A 27,390-nucleotide genomic window follows, 5' to 3' on the forward strand; every position below is an offset into this window, starting at 1 on the left:
AGAATAACATCATAATGCTATTTCAAGACTTCTCCAGGGCTACAAAGATAAAGCATGACAAATTCAAGAGGTGTAAGAAAAAGCTGCATAAGCAAGAGGTGAGATTCCGAATCCTCCATCCTGCCAAGCTCAAAATAGGAGTGAAGACATTTGAATGCCCTCGAAAGGCGATGGCATCATAGATAATATGGAATGATTTGTGCAATGGAGTTATATTGATGTGCAGCCTCATGGAAACGTAGGATTTGCTATTATGTGCTGCCTCTGTTTACTTTTTTCTTTTTCTTCGGCTTTCTCCTGGGCGGACTAGCACTAATATAGGACACCGGCTTGGCCCCTGCTTGGACATATTTTCTTTTGTTTGACTCTGGTTGTGCACATTTTATTTGGCATCAGTACACGGAGACCGACGTATGGAGCAACTATGGATCACGGACCATCAAGTTTTCGCAGGATTGACTTTTGGGGAAATTTATCTCTATAATATGTTTCTCCACCTGGGACGTTAATGGGCTGGGGAATCTCATCAAGAGGAGGAAGGTTATGTCCAGTCTTAAAAGAAACAAACATGATGTGGTATTATTGCAAGAAACGCATAGGTCAACTGGAATCTAAAAAACTTTGTGGAGGATGGGTTGGATATTTGTTTCATAGTGTGGGGTGTAGCAGAAGTAGGGGGGTCATTACACTGATAAGCACTTGCGATATAAATTGAAAAAATTAAGGATAATTTTGGAAGAGTTATTGTTCTGGCTGAAAAACAAGGGCAAGAACTCATTCTGGTTAATAAATATGCACCTAATGATCAGGCATGTTTTTATAGATTTAGAAAGGAAATTACAAGCTGTAGAAAACCACAATGTTGTTCTAGGAGAAGATTTTAACTTGATAGTGGATCCAGTTCTAGACTACAGTGGGGCTCTCTCACATTACAGAGGTTTGTAAGACTCTGGGCTTGGTGGATATTCTGAGGATTTTGAACCCATGTGGAAGAGACTATACATTTTTTTCATCAGTGCACAAGATATATTCTAGGATAGATTTTTTCCCGAATTCCCAAATCATTGGCTCCCTCTGCTATAGATTAGATAATACTTTATTCATCCCACAATGGGGAAATTCACTTATTACAGCAGCAGTTTTTCCACAATAAAACCAAACCAACAAACAACCAAACAAACAAACAACAGGCAAACAACAGACAATGTGCAAAAAATACTGAATGAATGTAAAGTGGCATTGTATAAAAAGTATTTAAGTAAAGTGAGGTAGCCAAAGTGCAAAAAAATACTGTAATGTAAGTAAGTAATTGACGTTTAGATTGAAAAATATGTAATTACATAACATACATAGCAAAAGTAATTAATCATAATATAAATTATATTTAAGTGTTACCATAATATAAATAATATTCAAAAAGTAAGTACTTGGAATGGAAAAAAATATAAATACAGGTGGAAAAATATAAATACAGATAATAACATATATATACATAGAGCCATGTTGAGTGGTGGGTGATTGAGACAAGACCCGAAAAAAACTATAACATAATCGGGTGGTGCAGGTGTAGTAGAGTCTGACAGCGGCCGGGATGAAGGACCTGCGGTACCTCTCCTTCTTACACCGTGGGTGTATCAGCCTGCTGCTGAAGGACCTGCTCAGGGACCCCACAGTGTCATGGAGGGGGTGAGAGGTGTTGTCCATGATGGATGTCAGCTTGGCTAACATCCTTCTCTCCCCCACCTCCTCTATGACAGATAGAGCTCGCTCTCCTGATCAGTCTATTGAATCTGCTCCTGTCTCTGTCCGAGCTGCCTCCTTTCCAGCAGACCACAGAATAAAGTATGCCAGAGGCCACCACAGAGTCGTAAAAAGTCCTGAGGAGAGTCCTGCACACTCCAAAGGACCGGAGTCTCCACAGCAGATGGAGGAGACTCTGGCCCTTCTTGTAAAGAGCATGGGTGTTATCAGTCCAGTTCAGATTATTGTTTAGGTGAACACCCAGGAATTTTTAGCTCTCCACTACCTCAATGTTCGATCCCTGGATGCTCACCGGTGTGAAGTGGGATGTTTTCCTCCTAAAGTTGACGATCATCTCCTTCGTCTTACTGGTGTTAAGCTGAAGCTGGTTGAGTTCACACCAGCTGACCAGATCGTTTCCCTCAGAAACACATCCAACAACGGCTGTTATATGGATATGGCAGTGGGTGGAGTCAAAGGCGCGGGAAGTAGGGGTGCTGCAGCACCCCGTTGGTGGCAGCACCCCTTGTTGGCAAACTGTGATCAAGCCAAGCCCAGATTACCCAATGGGCATTAATCATTATGGTGATAATTATCCAATCAGAATAAAATAAAAGTTGTTTACAAAAAAATGAAGTCTCGTGATTGAGTGTTTTATAAGTCAGTATGATGACTGGACAGGTAATGATTGGTTGAAGGCCGCATGCACTGTGTAGATTGGCTAATGATAAAGGTGGGTGGCATAGAGCAGGTTGTTTACATCGTACTGATTCAAGATCAGCTTTCTAAGAACGAGTTGAGATTGAAAGAGTGGAATTAATTTGTAAGTGATCCCAGGACAGATTGTGTTGTATCAGCAAGTGAAAGTGTAGAAAAGGGAGAGAAAGAAGCACCTGCTATAAAAAATGTCCCGCAAATAAATAGGTTTTTAAAAAGAGCTGGGAATGACGAAGAGGAGGATGTCGAGGAGCTAGCCAACATTAGCTTGGAAGAATTGCTGCCTTCTACCAGCTACACTCAGCCACAGCTAACGGTGGCTAACGTTAACTTTAGCGAAGTTGTTGTGGAAAAAGACAGAGATGAGGCATTACAGAACAAGGTAATGTACCTCAGGTACCATCATCTCTGAAGACCCTGCACTACGGGGACCGATTACAGAGACCGTCCGGGAGGAAAATATACCTAGAGGGATATTAGCCTTTCAGAATCGGGCGGCTAAATATCCAGCATCTCGGAGGGGGAACGAGGCTGGCGGCAGAAAGTCACGCGCTCTCACTAACGAGGCACTGACCAGACACCTTCGCAACGGTGAAACTGTACCACGGGAGTGGATTCTATATTCACTGTCCACTGTAGACATTTACTTTGTTGCCTGTAAAGTTCTACCAACACACAGCAACGCATGTGTAGTAGGGTTTAGCGAGCTGCTGAGGGAGCTTGACGTTGAGGATTTGATCTGCGACTTTGCAAAGAAAAAGACAAGAGATTAGAACTTCTACAGGTAAGAGCTATTATGCTATCTGTAAATTGAGTAGGTTAATATAATCTGTTGTGACAGTGTGACCAGATAATGTACATATTTTGTTTAGTTTATTGAAAAGCCATGCATATCATAATTTTGTGATGCTGCTATAGGCCTGTGTGAGACTTAGTTGTCAAGTGCAGTATATGTTGGCTTTTGCGTTTGTGAAGTTGCCAGCTGACTAAGTGACTGTTATTTTGCAACTTGCACTCAGCTGTGTTGTGTGATGTATCTTCAGTCAATCACGTTTCAGAATTACTATTGCTTTCTGCTTGGGTGATTTTAGTGAATACTATATTGCCATAGTCTTGAGCCATACAATGCTTTGGTATGATTTAATTCATTGTAACATCATCTTGTGATGTGTGGGTCAGATGGCAGTACTTGGTTTATTGAACTGGAAAGGCATACTTGATGCCTGCTCATCTGGTCCTCCAGGTGTAGCAGCAATCTGTGCAGAAGATAGATCACTGCGTCATCTACCCCAATCCCAGGCTGGTAAGCAAACTGCAGGGGGTCCAGCTGTGTGCCCACCAGGGGTTGCAAGTGTCGCAGGATGATCCTCTCCATGGTCTTCATCAGGTGAGCAGTCAATGCAACAGGCCTGAAGTGGTTTGGCCCCTTCGGGCGCGGCGTCTTCGGTACCGGGACCACACAGGAGGTCTTCCACAGAACTGGGACTTTCTCCAGGCTCAGGCTCAGGTTGAACAAGTGCCTGACCACACTACAGAGCTGGTCTGCACAGTCCTTGAGAAGTCTTGGGCTGATGCCCTCCGGGCCCAGGGCCTTCCTTGCCTTGATCTTCTTTAGTTGACTCCTCACCTGGCCGGCCAGGGGAGGTGTGAAAAAAGGGGTGGTGGGTGGAGAAGAGGGCGAGGAGGCAGAATCAAATCTGTTAAAAAACGGATTCAGTTCATCAGCCCAGTCCTTGTCTCCACTGGCTTGATTTCTCCCCACAGCTTTACCGTGGCCTGAGATGTTCTGCAGCCCTCTCCAGATGTCCCTGCCGTTGTTCTGTTCCAGCCGCTTTTCCAGTTTCCTCCTGTAGATGTCCTTCCCCTTCCTGATCCTCTGCCGGAGTTCCTTCAGGACTCTGCACAGCTCCTCTCCGTCCCCTGATGCAAAAACCCTCTTCTTTTCATTTAACAGGGCCTTAATCCCAGAGGTCACCCAGGGTTTGTTGTTGGGAAAACACTGAACCAACTTGGAGGGCACAGTGTTCTCCACACAGAAGTTAATATAGTCTGTGATGCATTGGGTCATACTATCAATGTCACTGCCGTGGGGGCTACAGAGTGCTTCCCAGTCTGTAGTTTCAAAGCAGTCTCTGAGCCTATCAGTGGCCTCCTCAGACCACTGCTTCACAAGCCTCTTCACGGGTTGGTGTTTGGTCACCACAGGGGTGTAGTCTGTGACCAGGTGAACGAGGTTGTGATCTGAGCAGCCAAGTGGGGGGGAGGGGTGATGAGGTGTATGCATTTTTGATGTTTGCATACAGTAAATCCAAAGTTGTAACGCCTCTGGTGTGGCATTTCACATACTGGGTAAAGGTGGGGAAAGCAGAGGACAGGGAAGCATGATTGAAATCCCCAGAGATGAGGAGGAGGGAATGGGGGTGCTGGTTTTGAAGTTTAGAGACAACAGTGTGGATCTGATCTGTAACTGCAGCAGCGACCGCCGAGGGGGGGATGTACACGGTCACAGCAATAACCTGTGAGAACTCCCTCGGGAGGTAGTATAGCCGCATGCTAACCGCTAACAGCTCCAAGTCTCTGGTGCAGAGTTGCTCCTTCACAACGATGTGTCCTGGGTGGCACCATCTATCGTTCACAAACACAGTGATCCCCCCTCCCTTTTTCTTACCACTCTCCGTTCACACAGCCACATCTCAGTGAAGCACCTGAGGCTGCATTCCCGGTACTCCCTCTGCAGAGAGATCTCACATTCCCCATGATGACAAACGGTAAACATGGTTTATACCGTCTTTTTCGCTCTCTGTGCTTCACTCCCGCTCTGCATCCTCTTCTCCTTCTCTGTAACTCCATGGGGATCTCCTGCCGCTCCGCACAGAGAAGGGGTGTGTGGCGCAGAGCCAACAGCTGATCCCGGGTGTAAAACAATGGGGCCTTGGTTGAATGGGGAGCCATGTTGGGTGAGTTTCCCACAGCCGTGCCTAAAATTTCCAAAAACAGCAAGAGGCAAACTACGAATGTCACAAATATGAACATCCCTAGCTGCACACTTGCTTAAAGTGTCGAAGTGACAAGAAAAATAACAAAAAACACAAAAACACTAAAAATAGGTAGAAAAATACAGAGCTGCTGTAACAAGCAGACACTCACGTGGCGCCATTTAGTCTTGCCGCATCACATATTGCATGTGTGATAGGATATATCGTAATCTCCGATCATGCATGGGTCCGCCTAGACCTGTTGCATCAAAGTAAGAGAAGGTGCTTTTATAGGTGGCGCCTTAACTCCTCCCTTCTACATAAGAGGAATAGTGCTACAGCACTGTTACAAATAGAAAGTAACCAAATTTCTTTATTAGTGTGGTGAAAACCATGAATATAATGTATTTTGTTGACGGCAGAAAGTACCGAGATGGTGACATTTATAAGAAGGTGACCGAAAAGTTATTGCGTCTTAAGGTTGTCCGTACGTCCAGACGCTAACCGTGCGTCGGGTTATTCCGAATGTTTCAGAAACCCGATTAGTGACCTTAACCTGACCATAACCTGAAAATTGAGGCAGGCTTTGATAACTTTGGTTCCTAAAAAAGGTAAAGACCCAGGAGACTAAGAATCACCGCCATATTTCCTTAATGCAGTTAAATTAAGTTTTGGCAAATAGATTAAAAAATAATAAATAAATAAGGTTATACTTTTTTAACCCTTGTGTTGACTTCGGGTCAAACTGACCCATTTTGAGCCCTCGATGAAAAAATTTTAGTTTCATGTGTCTAACACCTCTTTTCTGGGTTACATCATTGCTCAGGGGGAGTTAAAGATGGACCCAACTAAAGTCTCTACTGTCACGGACTGGCCAGCACCCTCGACCTGTAAACAGCTTCAGCGCTTGCTGGGTTTCGCCAACTTCTACAGGAGGTTTATTAAGAACTACAGCTGCATTGCTGCACCCCTCATGGCTCTCACCTCGGTTCCGTTCACGTGGAACGAGGGGGCTGAATTGGCATTCGGGGAACTGAAACTTCGCTTCACGTCAGCTCCCATTCTGGTGCAGCCCGGCCCGCCAGTTTGTCGTGGAGGTGGATGCATCCGACACTGGGGTAGGTGCGGTCCTGTCTCAGTGGGCAACAGTTGATAACAAACTGCATCCTTGTGCTTTTCTCTCTCTGAGACTTTCTCAGGTGAAGAGAAATTATGATGTTGGCAATCGAGAACTGCTCGCCGTGAAGTTGGCCCTTGAGGAGTGGCGGCATTGGTTGGAGGGGGTGGAAAAACCTTTCATCATTTGGACAGATCATAAGAACCTTGCGTACATCCAGTCGGCCAAGCAGCTGAATTCTCGCCAAGCCAGGTGGGCGCTCTTTTTTTGGGAGATTTAATTTTCCACTGTCTTACCGCCCTGGGTCACATAATGTAAAGCCTGATGCCCTGTCTCATGTTCACTCACCTCTAGAGACTGGTAGCAACCCCGAAACCATCTTGCCTCCCACCTGCAGTATTGCAGCCGTTACCTGTGACATTGAGGAGATTGTTAGACAGGCCCAACCCCAACAAGCTGACCCAGGTAACGGTCCTCCTAACTGGTAGTTTGTTCCTCAGTCTGTTCGCTCTCAGGTCCTGCAGTGGGCTCACTCATTACCTCTTACTTGTCACCCTGGAGTCACTCAGAGTTTGGATTTCATGCGCTGGCGGTTCTGGTGGCACAAGATGGAGATGGACACTAGTGCCTTCATTGCTGCTTGTTCGGTATGTGCTCGGAGTAAGAACTCCACCCAGCCCAGTGCTGGACATCTCCGACCCCTGCTGATTCCCAGCCGCCCTTGGTCCAATATTGCTCTGGATTTCGTCACTGGACTTTACCCCTCCTCTGGAAAATCAGTTATGCTTACGGTAATTGATCGTTTTTCTAAGTTTGCTCACTTTCTGGCCCTACCGCAACTTCCCACTGCCAAGGAGACTGCTGACATTCTGGTGGAACATGTTTTCAGTTCACATGGTTTGCCCACTGACATTGTCTCTGACAGGGGTCCTCAGTTTATCTCCCAGGTCTGGAAGGCTTTCTGTTCAACTTTGGGCATCACCTCCAGCCACACCTCTGGATACCACCCTCAAACCAACGGTCAAGCTGAGAGAGCGAACCAGGAGATGGAGACCGCGCTCCGCTGTGTCACGGGGGCCAACCCTGTGTCATGGAGATCCATGCTCCCCTGGGTAGAATATGCCCAGAACACTCTTACCAACGCTTCCTCCGGTTTGTCTCCTTTTCTTTGTGCTCTTGGTTATCAACCTCCCCTGTTCCCTTCACAGGAACGAGAACTGGCTGTACCCTCTGTTCAGGCTCACATGGGCCGATGCTTCAAGGTCTGGAGGGAAGCCAAGATAGCTCTGTCCCGAGCATCATCCTACATGCAGAGGCAGGCCAACTGTCACCGCTCTCAGCCTCCTACTTACTCTCCCGGGCAAGAGGCTCAAATGGCTCAAGTCATGTGATCTTCCTCTCAAAGTGGAATCTAAGAAAATGGCACCTTGTTTTATCAGACTTTTAAAATTCTGCTTCTAGGTAGCTTCTCTGTCTCTCCTCTTCCCCTCCCCTCTGTCTGTCTCTAATTGCAGGAGTGGAGTCTGATATGTGGGAATCAGGGTTCCAGCTGCATCTCATTACCTCAATCAACCTCTGCTTCAAATACCCAGTCAACCCTCCACTCTGCGTCAGATGATAGTCAAGACAACCACAGTTAGTCAGTAGTTAGTTGGACAACCACCAAATTTGCTACCTGTTTGCTAGTTGTGTTTTTGCCTGTCCTGATCAGTTTTTCTTGTGCTTTAGTTACTATTGGAACCTGACTCCTGCTGCCACTTCACTCCTGCCATCCACCAGACCATTAGCGCTGGACCTCACCACAAACTGTACACTGGATAACTCTGACGGAACCACTCCTGCTTGGAACCCCTAGACCTGTTTGCCTCTCTGGGAACCTGGACTGAACTTAAGTACTTTGAATAAGTACTATAACTTTCACTCTGGCTTTGCGTTTTTGTCTGCATTTGGGTTCTGCTCTTGTTTTGAACGTAACCAATACAACTAATTTGCCATCTAAAAAGTGCCTGTTGTTGAGGTGGGAGTGGTAATTGCTCCATTCACTGAATATGCAAAAAGGCTGTTTGCAGTTTAGCAGCCGGTTAAATGGGACTACAGAGAGCTTACAGCAGCCTATTCAACTATATTGTTCAGGTAGCTCAGTTCCCTGGGCAAGATATTTCCCTGAGCTATATGGATTAAAGTTTATAAAGAATAAAGAACTCAAACATGGCGATGAATCTTTTGCGTGCAAATTAAGTAGCCATGTGGATTTACAGCTCCAGCAGAGAGGATGGTTTGTTCACACCAGCAGCTAAATTTACAAAAACTTTTCAAATTTCAAGCTTCTCTTTCTTTACATTTTTGGATTATAGGGTAAATTGGTCCAAGTCAAAAGCGTTACCTTTAACAGCTCAGTGCCCTGTAACAGCCTTCCAATCAGATGCATTTCAGTGGCCCAAGCAAGGTAGTAGTTTAAAATATTACTTTCACGGTCTCAAAATGGTCGCAAAATGCCATTTGGTTGCAGTCTGGAGCCCTGGATAACCAGACAGATTATTTTAAAAAGGATGGTGAGAAGCACGTGACCAGCGGCCGCTATGGTTGCAATAGACTGAGCTCCTATACTCACCTCCGTATTTCATTAAATGACCAGGTTTATTACTTTTTCTTCGACGCCAAATCATTTTGTCTGTCACGGTGACTCGGTGAACGAAAGAGCGGGTCTCGTCATCTGGGCAGTCTACTCGTTCGGAGAAGTTTGCTAGCATGTCTGCGGCTAATGGAGTGGTGGCTAACGGTGCAGCTAATGTGAACACGCTCTCTAATATGGAGGAATTAATGCTGGCCGAAATTAATGCCTTGAAGCAACACACCGGGGCAGAACGTGAGATGCAGGAAAGCATGGTATGTGAGCCGGACCAGTCTGACTGTATCACACTCAAGATCCAGCGGCTTCGACTGCCTGAAGAGATACAACACGAGCTGGTACTGCACGCTGAACGTAAGTTCAGGCTGGAATTGGAGGAAGAGGGCCACTGTACTGAGTTTGACTGGAGGACTATGTGTGTAAGTTTTGAAACCAACCGTTGGAGGGACATCTAACCAGACTGTAAGGAATGATGAATGCTGGCTACTCAATCTACAAATTATATTGGTATTATATGATAAGGAACATGATTAATCCTGAGGATGCGCTATGTAAGTTTTGTAACTAAGCTTTAAAAGGGACACTTAACCAGACTGAAAATACATGATAAATGCTGGCTGGTCAGTTTCATGTTTACGTTTGTTAACGGTTAAGCTAGACTGAAAGAACATGAGGGATATGGTCTGTTCAGCTCATAGTCTGTTTATTGCTCCAACTAAATTGGTCTGTTTTTCACACAGTTTAATCCAGAAATTATTTGAAGGTGTTTAGAATATTGTTGATGTTTAACATAAGAATTAACTAGACCTGTTTCAATTAACCTGTGACTTAAGACAGGAGGTGTAGTTTTGAGCTGGAGTTTTGCGCAAACTGCGTTTGATGTGGTCACGCATCTTACAAATAGGGGAGGGGGTCTGCTGTTTTAGAGGGTTAAGGGATTTATTTTACTTTTTATGTTTTTGTCACACCTTGCTTAGAACTCACAGTTCAACCTTTGCTCCAGATTTGTCAGCAAAATCCGGTAGGATACTCTAAACACGTATGCGTTTCAATTTTAAAGATGGCTGAGCTTTCAATCCTTTCAGTTAACATCAGGGGGCTAAACGGGCCAATCAAACAAGCTAAATTCCCGGATTATTTAAGAAGGAAAAACAGACATGGCACTTGTACAAGAGTCACACTTACGTAAAAGAGATGTAAATTGGCTACAAAATAAATACTTGAAGGTTGCTGCTTTATCTAGTGACGACACCAAAACCAAGGGCTCCATTGTGCTGCTGTCACGGAGACGCACACTCACCGTAGACAAAAGTAGTAAAGACTCTTCAGGCAGGATATCATATATATATGTACTATGATATGGAGTAGGAAAATAGCCTTAGTTTCAGTATACGCATACGTATATTTCATCATATACGTATGATGAAAGCTTTTTCCAGCGCCTGACCAATTAATTGCTCTCTCTCAATGAATATTCATTAATTATAAGGAGAGACATGAATGCGGTACTAGATTTAAATCAGGATAGATCAGGGGTCAGCCACACGAAAGCCCCAAAACACATATCAGACATGTTCAATGCAATTGTGGAATCCCACCATCTTACAGACATATGGAGGATGCACAATCCTACTAGCAGGGATTACACATTTTTCTCCACAAGTCACCTCACCCACTCCCACTTTGATTATTTTTTGTGCTCCAGTGAACTTAAGGCAATGTTCCACACAATAGAAATGGAACCAGCAATCCTCTCTGTTCACAATGCGCTAATAACCACATTCCGTTGTGATATGATGGGAGAAAGATCTAGAAGATTTATTATTTAATAATTCCCTTCTCCAAAACACAGATTTTGATAAAGAGTTTAGAGCCAAACTGGCGGAGTTTATATCAATCTATACTGACTCAGTTTCGGGCCCGGCAGATATCTGCCAAGCCACTAAAGGATTTATTAGAGATTTCACATCTTCCTTTGCAGCAAATTTGAAGAAAAAGAGAGAGGCAAGGATTGCAGAGCTGGAAGAGCGTTGTAAATCTTTAGAGCAGTCTCTAAAGACGTGCTTTTCTAAATCTACACATAATCTTTTAGTCACAAATTGAACAGAGCTAAATTTGCTAAAAAGGAGAGCTGAATTCATAATGCACAAAGTGAGGCAAAATTACTATTTTAATGGTTGTAGACCAAGCAAATTGCTAGCTCTGAAATTAAAACAAAGTGAGTCTACTGAGAGAGCTACTATCAACAGCATCCGCACGGACCGAGGTATCTCAACGAATCCTAAAGATATCACCGCCACTTTCCAATCCTTTTATTCAAAATTGTATGAATCCTCCTGCAATCAGGATCCGACACAGTGTCAAAAGTTCCTGAAAGAGCTAAACCTGCCTCTTCTCGACCCAGAGGAGGCAGAAGAACTGGGTCAACCTATTACGTTAGAGGAACTTAAATCAGCATTAAAAACTGCTAAGAAAGGGAAAACACCGGGGTTGGATGGAATTCCATCAGAACTTTTACTACAGTACTTTGACACACTAGGACCTATCATTTTACAAACTTTAACCTCGGCCATAGAGAGGGGCACCTTTCATCGACAAACCAACACTGCACTTTCAGTCATACACAAAAAGGGCAAAGATCCTACGGAGTGAACTACAGGCCCATCAGCCTCATTGGAACTGATATTAAGCTTCATTCCAAAGTCTTAGCACTACGCCTAGAACGCTTCATTGAGAAGCTAGTCCACCCCGACCAATCAGGGTTTGTACCAAAGCATCAAGCTGCAGACAATATATGCAAGAAGCCAAAAACCTTCCAACAACGGCAGCAGTTTTGTCACTGGACGAAGAAAAGGCTTTTGACCGCCTAGAGTGGAACTACTGTACTACTACAGACAGGTGACATCAGCTATTAGTGATACAATACCAACCCAAAGCAAAATTACATATTTGGGCATCACCATTCACGCATCGCTACAGGGAGTTGTCCAGGACAACTATGAATCTATACTAAGAAGTGTTCAAAGGGATCTAGCCAATTGGTCTGCACTGCCGGTATCGCTTTAATTCAATTAATTAAAATGAACATAGTTCCTCGTGTGAATTTTTTTATTTTTATTTATCCTTTATTTTACCAGGTGATGTCCCATTGAGATAGTCAAATCTCTTTTACAAGGGAGCCCTGGAGCAACAGTACACAAGTTACACAGAATCACAAAAACAGACACAGCAAACAAAAAACATTTACAGTACATGTAAAACACGTACGTATGTACGTGTAAATACAATGATCCTTGGGCTTCCTCCCCACACGCTTTGTGTAAACAGTGGCAGGCATATTTTCTGGACAATTATGCTGGAGCTCTCTACGGCAAGGATTAACAAAGCAAAATCATCGACTATAGACCTATGGAAAAATGCAGCAGCATTCAGTCCTAATGACCTCAGCATCACCAGAATTAGAGGAGAGCGACTAGCGACTTTTTTTCTCGAGTTTTCTCGAGACCGCAGAGGGTGGGGGGTGGGAGAGGGTTGTTGTTCTTGTTCAATTGTATTTGTCTGTTCTGTTTGTTCAAAGAAAATATAAAAATAATAAAAAGTTTATCTTAAAAAAAGGATGAAGGCGGGCCGTCAATCCTGGGTTTGTGAGATGGATAGGGTGGCGACGTTTGAAAATATGTGGTTTTCCAGATTGGATGTCTACACAGGAAAATGGGGACAGTACTTGAGCTTTCCGGAGGGCTCCTAAGAAGCTTTGTGCTGGGGAGAGATGTGTATGATAAGCTCATTATATGGTCATTTGTACATATCTTTATTTGATTTATATTTGATTTTGTTATTATTTTGTTGTTTTTCTTGATTTTCGTCTGGGTGGGTTGTGATGACGAGGGGAAGGAGGGCATATGTTGGTGTTGCAAATAGTTTTTTTTTGTGAGTTGTATTAAAAAAATAAATAAATGTTAATCATAAAAAAGAAAGGATTAGAATTAGAGAATAAAATAGCATATTGATCAGTCCGGGTAAAAAACAGGTTTCACCAAGTCAGATTTAAGACTTTTTAAGACTTTTTCAAGACCATTATGAATGAAATTTAAGACCTTTATCACAACATTAACTAAGCCCTAAATTCAGTTTTAATCAAGCCACGTATCGCTAAACTTGTACTTCCCCAAAGCTGAAGAATAAAATCAGTTTTTATGTCTGTGGTACAATCTGAAAGAAACTCGCACCAACAACACGAAAGCTGATTGGATGTTGGTCTCATTTGTAGTTGAAATACAACAAAATTATATTTGGACTACCGAAAGAAAGAACTACAACACCATGGAATAAACAAATAAAAAGAGCGTTAGAGCTAGCGTTACATGGACGTAGGAAAATGAAGACCTGTTTAAAATTATTTAAGACCTTCACAATACTTAAATACCTAAAATTTTGATTTTTAAATTTTAGACTTTTTAAGATCCCACGGAAAACCTGATGGTGGTCATTGTTATTATAGCTACAATGCAAAAAGTATTTGAATTTAAGTTTTACAGAAGTTCAGAGGACATCAGCTCTTGATTATAAAACTATATCAAATCTACAGGATTTTTTATTTTCATTATTCAAACCAGGATTGCATAATGAAATGCAGTTCATTCATGCTACACAAACTTATTCATTGTAACTGTATATTTTTACATTTTGCTCTGTCTATCTTGAATAGCGAGAGTTATGTGCTGCTCTAACTTCCCCACGGAAGCACCTTGAATTTCCCCTTGGGGATCAATAAAGTATCCAGCCCTAAATGCTCAATGCTGAAAATACTAACATTCATTTAACTTAGCTTACACCCTTCACTTCCTCTAAAAATATATCTGCACATTTCATATGGACATATCTAATGAACTGAACTTCATTAAAGAAATAAAACCTACCTCGTAGAATCTGATAAAGAAAAACTTTGGCGTGGTCTGAGCTCAGAGGCTGTGGTGATACGATGATCTTATGGAGGTCACTTTGCATCAGTTCAGTCACGACATAGCTGACCAATGGGAAATTAAGGGGGAAAAGAATCACAGAAAATGGTCTTTGATCATTGCAGTTTCCTAAGCTCTATTTAGTTGTCAGTGGACAAGTTTCACAGTGACATCTAGGACCACTCTTTTGGGTTGATGGCCAAAGATTTCACAACATTTCTCTTACTCATCTGGAACAAATTCCAGTGTCTGTACCAGATGCTTCCTCTACTTCAACTAAACTAGACCTGAGTCAAGTTTCGTGTTAATCAGAGTAATTGTTGCCAAAATACACAACACTTCCTGTTTTGACTGCCACCTACAGGAAGTAGTTCTATTACTTGCACATTTTTTTGGATTATCAAAATGATTTTGATAACTTTTGTTCGTGAGAGTCCACTGATTCTACATTCACATTTTCGCATTAAGTACTTCAGGGCATGCCAGACAAGTGCAATCGGGAGTCTTGGAAGTGGCGATCGGTGTGGTAGTTTCCTTAGCCGGGCTTGCAGGCCCAACCAACGTCCTTGCTTCCGTTTCCTCCCCGCTTACCTCGCCTGCCGCAGCCGACAACAATCCAACGAGCGCCCGCTGGTCCTCCAGAAAACTGTTCATGCCTTCGCAGTGAAAAATTGTAGTTTATTTCCCCATCAAAAATAGGTAATTGAGCACTGTAGTGGTTATGACCATATTAGTGCCTATGTAACTACATGGAAACAGACCAAATTATGTCTGTGCCTTGTATTATGCCTATTATTTATTTGCTGACTTTAGTTCAGCTTTTAACAAAATGCAGCCTCACATTTTAATTGAACGATTAGCCGCACATTTTAAGTTACCCAAGCAGATCTTATTACTAGTTCTAAATTATTTAACAAACAGAAGGCACCAGGTCTATGTAAATGGAAATATGTCCATGGTCATTGTATCAAAACACAGGATCTCCCCAGGGCTGCGTGCTCTCCCCCCTGCTTTTTATATTATACACTGACAACTGCAGGTCATCTTGGGAGAACAGCTACTTGGTAAAGTTCTCAGATGACTCAGCCCTGTTGTCGCTTCTCCAGGGCAACCAATCGGACCATAACAGTGCCCTTAGGGAATTTGTCAGATGGTGTGATGACAGCTTCCTTGATTTAAATGTGTCTAAAACTAGAGAATTAATCATAGACTTTAGAATGCACAGTGACGAACCAAAACCAGGTGTAATACACAATGAAAATGTTCAAATAGTCCAAACATATAAGTACTTAGGCACAGTGTTTGACTCACAACTGAAATTGAGTGAGAACACTGATCGTATTATTAAGCGAGCAAACCAAAGAATATACCTACTGAGGAAGCTTAACTCTTTTGGGGTCAGTAAATGAATTTTATGCACATTTTATCAAGCCTTCATTGAGAGCCTATTAACATTTTCTTTCATATGTTGGTTATATGGACTAACCGTAAAAGACAAAAAGAGCTTGAACAACATTGTTAAGGTATGCTCAAAAATCACTAGTACCCAGTTAAAAGATCTCCGTTCCTTCTGGAAAACTCAAGCTGTCCAGAAAGCAGACAGAATACTGTGCCAACCTGATCATGTACTCAGTAATGGATTTGTTATCATGCAGTCAGGTCGGCGGTACTATGTGCCAATACGGAAAACTAACCGGTAAGCCAACTCATTCATTCCCTCTGCTATAAGAGTGTTAAATGAATAACATACAAGTCTGTTAAATGCAAGCACATAACTATAACAAAACTGGTTCTTGCACCCTGCTGCTCTGTTCCGTCACTGGCAGGTGTGTGTGTGTGTGTGTGTGTGTGTGTGTGTGTGTGTGTGTGTGTGTGTGTGTGTGTGTGTGTAATGATTGGGTCATGTGTAAATGTGTGGATGTTACGGGAGAGAGAGAGAAGCTTCTGTATACAGGGGGATGTATGACTGCTGCAGTACTATTTATTGTCTATTGTTCATGTAAATTTTTTATTTTATAACATTACATTATATACATTGCGTGCTAATGCACTTTTTAAGTTTTGTTTAACCCTTAAAGGGGTGATAGAATGCAAAACCAATTTTACCTTGTCATAGTTGAATAATGAGAGTTTAGTGGATAAATAGGACATACATAGAACCTCAAAATCCCATTGACACCCCTTTCCTCAGCAAATCTCACAATTTGAAACTGACTCTGAAAACGGGCGAATCTCAACTCCTCCTTTTTTGGCTCTAGTGTCTATCTTTGTCACGCCCCAACATTTACAGGCTACACCACCGATATGAGGTCAGCTTAGTTTTCTGAATAGGTCAAGCAGATCTCAGAAATTGTATACATTGTTCATCTGCTATTTTACCACTAAATTCACTTCTGAGACTTTTTTATGCGAGAAATCAACTATGTAGAGGTCAAATATGGGCTGTTTTATGAAAATTGCAAATTTTGTCGGACTGTGGGTCGGAGTTCAGTTCCTTCACAGCCCCCGGCCTGCTGTGAGGTAGATGGAGCTCCGTCACGGCTGGCAGCCCACGGCACTCCATACACCGTAAAAAATAAAAAGTTGACACAACTTACAATTTTAAGGCAACAAACTTCAGCAAAATTTTAAGTTGGGGAAAAAAACTTAACTTTTTAAGTTTTGCTTTTGAGTTGGTCCAACTTTCAATTTTAAATTTGCGTAACTTAACTCCAAGTTGCAGTAACTCACAACAATGAATTAAGGGAACTTTAAATCCTTACTTATCTCAACCTAACTCAAAATTGCAGTAGCTTATAATTCCGAATTGGGAAAACTTCAAAACCTTACTTATCTTAACTAAACTCAAAGTCGCAGTGACTCATACATTGTGATGACTCTAAAACCTTTCTTATCTCAACTCAACTTCCAAGTTTCAGTAACTCATGATTGTGCTTTGTAACAACTTTAAAACCCAAGTTAGGGCAATTTCTATATAACCATAATACCCACTTATACAAATAATTTGCACATACAAATAATCATATACAATGTCTTGATTCAAAGCTTTTTTTTATTCAACATGTTTAACATGTATCAAATGCTTCATACAAGCAACTGAGAGCAACGGAGACCCGTAACTGACCCAATCAGGCCAAACAGTTGTACTTTTCTAACTTGTAAAATGTTGCAGCAAATGCTATATGTATTAAAATACTGTCGGTGTATCAACAATTTCACACAATGAAATCCTTACACAAGTAAATAACAGTATAGTATTATATATAACTAATAAAGTGCAGGTTACTTAAAGAACAACTGAATATAAGAAATGGGTAGAAAAGTAGACAAAAACTTAAAAAGTGTACAGATAGAGCAATGTTTGTTAGTAAGTTAAACAGTTATACAGTTAAAAGGATAGCTCAGCATATTTGAAGTGCGGTTGTATGAGCTACCTATGCATAGTTAGTCTTTTCCCTTATGGAGATGGTGATTAGTGCATTCACTATAAGGAGTTTGGGGGAGATGTCCCTTAGCCCTGTATTACTATGCCAACTCGTGCTGGTGGAGTGCAGCGAATCACTCAACACGCCAAATCAGAGCAGGGGAGTTGGTGCAGAAATACATGGCCCAAAGTACACTAAAAAAAAAAAAGTGCAAAAATAAATGTCTGTCTGGCGGCAAACTAAAGCAGAGACAACATTTTGTGTACATTTGAACAGACATTTATTTATTATTTTAGGTAAGCATTTCCTATGTGGTAAAAAGGCATTTTTTCTATTCACCCCCACAGTACAAGGATGACTTCCGCTACAGTGACATCTCCCCCATCTCCTTATAGTGACTGCACTCATCGCCATCTCCATAACTATGCATAGGTACCTCATAGAACCCCACTTAAAAAAATGCTAAACTATTCCTTTAATAAACAGTGTTGCCTGGACAGTAGGTGTGCAAAAAAATCGATTCACATTTGAATCGCGATTCAACCTCTACCGTTTTTTTTAAATCGAAAATCTAGGGCTGCTCCCTCTTAGTCGACTAATCGGTCGTTTTGGTCTTAGTTAACTTAGATTTCTTTAGTCGATTAGTCATGTTTGACAGAAACAAACAAAGAGGGCAAAGAAAAAGAAGACAGTACAAAGATGCTAATGTAAATCTTAAATTGCAGAGACAACGAGAAAAAATTGTCATACAATTCATGGAATAGGAAGAGACTTGGTTGTTAATCACCAAATTATAATAAGTAATAAAACGGTCCCTTTAGAATTGACAGAAAATAAGACCTCCCTGTGCTATGTATCTGACAGGAGAGAGCTGCGTTAATACCTTCAAAAGAGCATAAGTTTAGTATGAATACGTTATATTAGAAGCTTTATTATATATCGGCTATATAAAGAGTCTAATTAACAAAAAATATTAATTTAAGTTTCCAAAATTAGGTATCTAGATTAATTAATGAGTAAACATGGATTTGATGACAGATTTCTGACTGAGTTTCTTATCCGTTTCACAACTATACGTTTCAGTGCAGTTGCAATTTTGGGGCTTTTAGATGGCACTAAAGAGCACCAAACCAAATTTCTCAATATTGCAGCTTAAATAAAGAATATTAACAGCAAAGTACATCTATTTGAGACACTTCATGCATTTAGATAAAAATGGGCAAGGACAACAGTGGATAGATAAACTGGAATGGAAAAATGGGCAGTGTTAACTGTTCGGTAACAATCCTAGTCAAGTACAACATAAAAAGGAGTTGCTAATAACCACTCACCAGACAACTCCTGAACAGCTTCTCCTGACTTTCACAGATATACAAAGGAAGGCCCTTCAAGGCTGCAGCCTGTCTGTGTGCTGTGATGTCATTGGTCTGAAACACAAAAAGATGGATGAAAAACATTAAAACAAAATCTAAGTAACAAGCAGAAAAGCCAAAGCTATACGCAAAGGGACTGGCCAGTTAACAATTGAGCAACTTCTGTGACAGCTGCATTTTTTTATTTACTAAGGCAGAGGACTAAAACTGAATCACACAATTAACTGTCCATCCATCCATCCATCCATCCATCCATCTTCGTCCGCTTATCCGGTGTCGGGTCGCGGGGGGAGCAGCTCCAGCAGGGGACCCCAAACTTCCCTTTCCCGAGCAACATTAACCAGCTCCGACTGGGGGATCCCGAGGCGTTCCCAGGCCAGGTTGGAGATATAATCCCTCCACCTAGTCCTGGGCAGGTTGGAGATATAATCCCTCCACCTAGTCCTGGGTCTTCCCCGAGGCCTCCTCCCAGCTGGACGTGCCTGGAACACCTCCCTAGGGAGGCGCCCAGGGGGCATCCTTACCAGATGCCCGAACCACCTCAACTGGCTCCTTTCGACGCAAAGGAGCAGCGGCTCTACTCCGAGCTCCTCACGGATGAGTGAGCTTCTCACCCTATCTCTAAGGGAGACGCCAGCCACCCTCCTGAGGAAACCCATTTCAGCCGCTTGTACCCTGGATCTCGTTCTTTCGGTCATGACCCAGCCTTCATGACCATAGGTGAGGGTAGGAACGAAAACTGACCCGGTAGATCGAGAGCTTTGCCTTCTGGCTAAGCTCTCTTTTCGTCACAACGGTGCGATAGATTGAATGCAATACCGCACCCGCTGCGCCGATTCTCCGACCAATCTCCCGCTCCATTGTCCCCTCACTCGCGAACACAACCCCAAGGTACTTGAACTCCTTCACTTGGGGTAAGGACTCATTCCCTACCTGGAGAAGGCATTCCATCGGTTTCCTGCTGAGAACCATGGCCTCAGATTTAGAGGTGCTGATCCTCATCCCAACCGCTTCACACTCGGTTGCGAACCGATCCAGTGAGTGCTGAAGGTCGCAGGCCGATGATGCCATCAGGACCACATCATCTGCAAAGAGCAGCGATGAGATCCCCAGCCCACCAAACTGCAACCCCTCCCACCCCGACTACGCCTCGATATCCTGTCCATAAATACTACAAACAGGATTGGTGACAAAGCGCAGCCCTGGCGGAGGCCAACCCTCACCTGAAACGAGTCCGACTTACTACCGAGAACCCGGACACAGCTCTCGCTTTGGTTGTACAGAGATTGGATGGCCCTGAGAAGAGACCCCCTCACCCCATACTCCCGCAGCACCTCCCACAGTATCTCCCGGGGGACCCGGTCATACGCCTTCTCCAAATCCACAAAACACATGTAGACCGGTTGGGCATACTCCCAGGCTCCCTCCAGGATCCTTGAGAGTGAAGAGCTGGTCCGTTGTTCCACGACCAGGACGGAATCCGCATTGTTCCTCCTCAACCCGAGGTTCGACTATTGGCGAACCCTCCTTTCCAGCACCTTGGAGTAGACTTTACCAGGGAGGCTGAGAAGTGTGATACCCCTATAATTGGCACACACCCTCTGGTCCCCCCTTTTTAAAAAAGGGGAACCACCACCCCAGTCTGCCACTCCTTTGGCACCGTCCCAGACTTCCACGCAATGTTGAAAAGGCGTGTCAACCAGGACAGCCCCTCCACACCCAGAGCCTTGAGCATTTCTGGACGGATCTCATCAATCCCGGGGCTTTGCCACTGTGTAGTTGTTTGACTACATCAGTGACTTCCGCTTGGGAAATCGGCGACAATCCCCATTATCCTCCAGCTCTGCCTCTAACATAGAGGGCGTATTAGTCGGATTCAGGAGTTCCTCAAAGTGCTCCTTCCACCGCCCTATTACCTCCTCAGTTGAGGTCAACAGTGTCCCATCCTTACTGTACACAGCTTGGATGGTTCCCCCCTCCCCCCTCCTGAGGTGGCGAACAGTTTTCCAGAAGCACTTTGGTGCCGACCGAAAGTCCTTCTCCATGTCTTCTCCAAACTTCTCCCACCCGCTGCTTTGCCTCTTTCACGGCAGAGGCTGCAGCCCTTCGGGCCCTTCGGTACCCTGCAACTGCCTCCGAGTCCTCCGGGATAACATATCCCGGAAAGACTCCTTCTTCAGTCGGACGGCTTCCCTGACCACCGTTGTCCACCACGGTGTTCGTGGGTTACCGCCCCTTGAGGCACCTAAGACCCTAAGACCACAGCTCCTCGCTGCAGCTTCAGCAATGGAAACTTTGAACATTGTCCACTCGGGTTCAATGCCCCCAGCCTCCACAGGGATGCACGAAAAGCTCCGCCGGAGGTGTGAGTTGAAAGTCTGTTGGACAGGGGCCTCCTCCAGACGTTCCCAATTTACCCGCACTACACGTTTGGGCTTACCAGGTCTGTCCAGAGTCTTCCCCACCCTCTGACCCAACTCACCACCAGATGGTGATCGGTTGACAGCTCTGCCCCTCTCTTCACCCAGTGTCCAAAACATACGGCCTCAGATCAGATGAAACGATTATGAAATCGATCATTGACCTTGGCCTAGGGTGCTCTGGTACCAGGTACACTTATGAGCATCCCTATGTTCGAACATGGTGTTCGTTATAGACAATCCATGACTAGCACAGAAGTCCAACAACAAACAACCACTCTGGTTTAGATCAGGAGGCCGTTCCTCCCAATCACGCCTCCAGGTGTCTCCATCATTGCCCACGTGTGCGTTGAAGTCCCCCAGCAGAACAATGGAGTCCCCACTGGAGCCCCATGCAGGACTCCAGTCAAGGTCTCAAGAAGGCCGAATACTCCGAACTCCTGTTTGGTGCATATGCACAAACAACAGTCAGAGTTTTCCCCCCACAACCCGCAGGCGTGGGGAGGCGACCCTCTCGTCCACCGGGTAAACTCCAACACAGCGGCGCTCAGCCGGGGCTTGTGAGTATCCCCACACCCGCCCGGCGCCTCACACCCTGGGCAACTCCGGAGAAGAAAAGAGTCCAACCCCTATCCAGGAGTATGGTTCCAGAACCAAGACTGTGCGTGAGAGGTAAGCCCCACCAGATCTAACCGGTGGCGCTCCACCTCCCGCACCAGTTCCGGCTCCTTCCCCACAGAGAGGTGACGTTCCACGTCCCCAGAGCCAGCGTCTGCTGCCCGGGTCTGGTCCGTCGAGGCCCCTGACCTTCACTGCCACCCATGTGGCATCGCACCCGACCCCAACGGTTCCTCCCACAGGTGGTGGGCCCATGGGATGGAGAGGGAGTTGCCACGTAGCTTGTTCGGGCTGTGCCCGGCCGGGCTCCGTGGCAAACCCGGCCACCAGGCGCTCGCCGACGAGCCCACCGTCTGGGCCTGGCTCCAGACGGGGGCCCCGGGCTTCCTCCGGGCAGGGTCACTCCATCTCTGCTTAGCTTTTTCATTGGGGTTTTTGAACCATTCTTTGTCTGGCCCCTCACCTGAGACCACTTTGCCTTGGGAGACCCTACCAGGAGCACAAAGCTCCAGACAACACAGCCCTCAGGTTCACAGAGACACACAAACCTCTCCACCACGATAAGGTGATGGTTCAGGTGTATTGGTAAGTATTGGTAAACCGCTGTTTTCTTCCACATCGAGCAAATTTTAGTAGAATGCAAATCTAAGGGTAACTCAAAACTTACAATATATAATGCTTTTTAACTGCTACATGTGCCACTTTGTTCAGCACCTAGTCGCTACTTTTTCTGTACGTTAGGTACTGTTTAATGGGTTAATTCTAATGTTTGATACTATGATAAACACCTTAAATTGGAAACTTTGTATTTATTATTTTAGCTTTATATATCTTGCAGTAAAAAAATCCCACGATTTCTTGCAATACAACTGTCAACATTTTCCAAAATACTGAGATTACTAAATTAATCACCTCTTCATCCAGTCCCTTAAGGAGTTGATCCATCAGGTTCTTAATCAGTTTAAAACATTGATTAATTGATTAAAAATGCAACAGATCAGTTGATCCATACACATACACGTATATTTTAGGAGTTGAGCCCCGCGTCAGTCAAGCGCAATAACATTTATTATTAGACCCCGCTCAATCTCGAAGGCCGGCAAGTGTGTCAGCTGCGTGGCGTGTCCGTTTTTATTTTGGCTCCCACGTTACCAGGTTAGAGCTTACACACCGCCTGCGTGACAAGCAAGTCTGAGGCGCGGCTCGAGCCACACCGAAAAATGCATGCATGCTAGAAATAGAACTGACGACTATTTTTCAGCGACACGCAAGCGTGTTGGAAGCATTTCCAGGCAAAATAGAATATAAAAATATGTTTATATGTCGTTCAGACACAAATACATATTAATAAATGACCTGTTGATGTTTGAAAGCCTCGAGATTTTCTAATATTGCACCTGCCAATACAGAAGGAAATATTCTGGAGCCTATTTTGCCATCAATACTGCCAACGTTGTCTTTTCTGTAATCAGATCTGTAGATATTTATGTTTAACACAGTATTTGATTTTATCAATGAGAAACATACAGTACATGTGTACAGACAAGGCTAGCAGCAGCATTTCTGGTGTGTAAAGACAGAAAAATCCACGCAGCTGACACGCAACAGAAACACCACGCTCACGCCACGCAGGCAGTGTGTAACCAGCCTAACTTTGCTATCTGTCTTATAAAACCTCCTTGCTTCTCTCCTGAATCAGAAGACAGAGAGATGCAGGTGGAAGTCTGTCTTGAGGCAGCATGATTTAGCTAGCGCAATCTATTCTTCTTACCTGTTATTTAGACATTATACTTAGACTTATACTAACGCTAACTCACGTTAGTACTAAAGTTACTTTAAAACACTATTCACAACACTGACTTGAATTGAACCCAACTAATAGCTTAACTGTTGGTACTAGCAAGCTAGCTAGGTTGTTTAGGTTTAGCTAAGCAACCGAAAGCCGACCCTGTTAGAAATGTATAACGTTACTAGCTAGCTAACGTTCCCGCAATTACAAAATAGTAGAATGTCACACAAGTATTTTAACTTAGCTAACGCTACCAGTCTGAAAAGCTTTTACGAAGTTTAAACGGTAACCTTAGCCAAGTTAGCTACCTGCTTAGAAAAGTACCGCATTTATCAGCTAACGTTAGTTTTAGCTAACGGTAACCTTGCTGCTAGCTAAGCAGAAGCTAGCGGCTAACGTTAGCTTTGGGCCAAACTGTTGTCAATAAAGTAACACTGCCTACCTTATCCACTAATGTATCACACAATTATACAATTACACAATTTATATTTTAAGTGAAAAAAAGGTTCAAACTTGCCTGTGCGGACTAATTGTAGTGTGGGCTCCAGGTTTCATGCAGCTCCGCTGCAACAGCCAGTGCGGAAATCTGATGACTTTAAGTGATTATCTTCAACTCGGAAAGTTGGCTTTCCCGCATTTCACAACAAAGACATATGAGTTATCAGAACTTTCTCCACTTGTTGTGGACATTTAAATATAAGTTGTGCATCCCAACTCAATTATGTATTTTGTAATGACTTACTAAATGCCGTTGAATCATACAAATTTGAACTTTTGCTGGAGCGACTTACATTTTTTAGTCAAATATTAATAATTTACATTTTCAATTCTTAAACACTTAAAATAATTTTTCATGTCAACAATATTAAGTTGGAGTTACAGTGTACCCGTGCAAAATCAGTTTTTTGGGTTAATGGACTACCAAACACCGCTGCTCTGACAGAGCTCCAGGGCCTGCAGCTCCCCACTTGTGTGTGAGTGAGAGCACGGTCAGCCCGCAATCTCTTAAGATTGCGGGCGTAACAAGCTCACACACAGGTTCCAGTTAATCTTATAATGGATGTGTGTTGAGTTATTTAAACAAACGATCAGGGAAATAAACGCCTCTTGTCCGTGAGTCTCATTGATAGAGCCTGCGGCTGGATGGAGCTCTATCAATGAGAGCTAGCCTCCTCCTCTTAGAATTCCTCTGAAATTCACAAAAATGCATCAAATTGAAATCGGACACCATTGTTAGCTTTATAAGACCTTGGGATAGATGTTGTATAAGTGCAGTGACAAAATTCTAACTGTAAATATACTCTAGTTATGCCGAAAGTGAAGCTAACTAGCCGCAATCTGTACACATAGGATTGAAGGGACACTAGCAGCTAACGAAACCCCTAATGTTCACAAAAATGCATTAAATTGAAATCGGACACAATTGTTAGCTTTATATGACCTTGGAGTATTCAAACTGTAAATATATTAAAGTTATGCCGGCAGCTGGCAGCCGGCCAGCTCCGCGGAGCCCCGGTAGTCCAGTAACCAAGGAAACGGTAACTTTCACTGGGTATGGAGGTTGCCGCTTTCTCGTCAGACTGTGTGGAGCGCCTAAAGTCCGACACGTCTTACCAAATTTGCAATTAGCCATACATTTTTGTAAAACGGCCCATATTTGAGCTTTATATAGTTGATTTCTCGCATAAAAATGCTTCAGAAGTGAATTTAATAACGAAATAGTAGACAGTAGTAGCAGTGTCTGAAATATGAGACCTGCTGTCTCGTCTCCAATGTGTTTCTATGTGGTTCGCTCAAACCAATCAGCGCGCAGCTCATCTAAATATTCATGAGCATACCATATTTGGAAGAAAAGCTCTTGTTCCAAATAGGACCATATTCACAGGGTAGTTAAGGGCCCATAAAATAGCATTCAGGCAATTTTCAGCCCAACCAATGTTACATACCCTATTAGGAGACCTTAAGGAACAGTGTGAAATACCCTATATAATCATTCTATTGCCCTTTTAATGGATGGGTTGGCTGTAAAACTGAATTGCCCCTTTGGGGACTAATAAAGTTATCTGAATCTGAATATGAACAGTAAAATAGTGTTACAGAAGGCTAGCTGTATCCTGGCGCTGTCCCGTGGGAATTCAGTTGTAGCAGGAAACGGTAAAAAGCAGTGTGCAGATCGGAGCTTAGTGTGTGAAGAGTGAAGAGCGGAGGTGTTCACAAGGGAAGAAGCTTAGAGTAACGTAACTATGCAGAATATAGCAGACATACAACACACGGACGAGCCTTCTGAGTTTGATGGTAATCCTTATTTATTCAAACCCGAGTATACTAGCCTCACAAGAGTTGGAAAGAACAAGACAGACAGGGCAACAGGCAGATGAAGCAGCTGCTCCAAGCGCGAGCTACAGCTAGCCTTCAGTAACGCTATTTTACTGAACAAGGTAGGTATGTAGTTACATAGTCACCAATATGGTCATAACCACTACAATGCTCAATTACCTATTTTTGAGGGGGAAATAAACTATAATTTTTCGCCGCGAAGGAACGAACGGCTTCTGGAGGACAGACCAGCGGGCGCTCATTGTTGTCGGCCATGGCAGGCGAGGTAGGCAGGGAGGAAACAGAAGCAAGGACGCCGGTCGGGCCTGCAAGCCCGGCTAAGGAAACTACCACACCGATCGCCACTGCCAAGACTCCTACTCAGCAACGCCAGATGGATCACACACAAAATGGATATATATGCTACAAATACACACGGAATTGATGCATGATGATTATTACCAAAGCCTGGCTGAACACACTCACTCATCACAGACGGCAGCTAGCAGCTAACAGGGTAGGTGAATTTAAACAATGTCTGCGTTGAAAACTCATCTTGTTGTCATGTAAGGGCCCTGTTCATGTTGCACAGACATTTTAATTGCATTTTTTGTCTGTTAAGAGGCACAAAGGCACTCTCTATCTCATGCCCCCCAAAACTGCCGTTTTAGCTAAGTTTTAGCTGCAGCACCGATTCGGCTTTTTTTTTTTTTCTATTGACAGGTCTCGCATATTTATAGTTATCAAGATTATCGTAAAAATTGCCCCGCGTTCTCCTTCAAATAGAGAACTCAAACATTTGTTATTTCAGTTTTAAACAATAACAGTCTTGTGTACCATTTTGTTTCCAGGAACCTGTTTCAGAAAGTAGGTTTAACAAACTGAGGCTACATTTACATTGCTACGTTTTGGTTTAAAAACGAATATCTTTTGCTATGTTTACACCTCGCATTCACACTGCTCTGGGGTTTCAGAGCACAACACAACACTTCTGACTCTGTGTTGGTTCAGAATCTGCGGGGTTGTGTTCAGAGGTGGGTAGTAACGAGTTACATTTACTTGAGTAAGTTTTTGAAAAAATTATACTTCTAGGAGTAGTTTTAAATCACTATACTTTTTACTTGAGTAGATTTGTGAAGAAGAAACTGTACTCTTACTCCGCTACATTAGGCTACAATGAGCTAGTTACTTTTCTTTTTACCTCTTTGGTATTCTACACGTCATTGTTTTTATCCCCCCGTGTACGCCTCATTTTAATGTTTTATTTTGACAGAGAGAGAGAGACTTCCGCTAAAGGCTCTGCCACGTGA

At 43.5% G+C, this 27,390-nt stretch overlaps 1 protein-coding gene across 1 annotated transcript in view; it reads right to left on the bottom strand.

Moving 5' to 3' along the window:
- nlk2 (nemo-like kinase, type 2) overlaps positions 1-27,390 on the bottom strand; it is a 170,622-nt gene that overhangs the window by 79,981 nt on the left and 63,251 nt on the right. The window contains exon 5 of the mRNA XM_028573592.1: positions 14,098-14,204. Coding sequence (XP_028429393.1) covers positions 14,098-14,204 — 107 coding nt within the window. The remainder of the gene's footprint in view (positions 1-14,097; positions 14,205-27,390) is intronic.

Source organism: Perca flavescens, chromosome 3 (genome assembly GCF_004354835.1).
Source record: "Perca flavescens isolate YP-PL-M2 chromosome 3, PFLA_1.0, whole genome shotgun sequence".
NCBI lineage: Eukaryota > Metazoa > Chordata > Actinopteri > Perciformes > Percidae > Perca > Perca flavescens.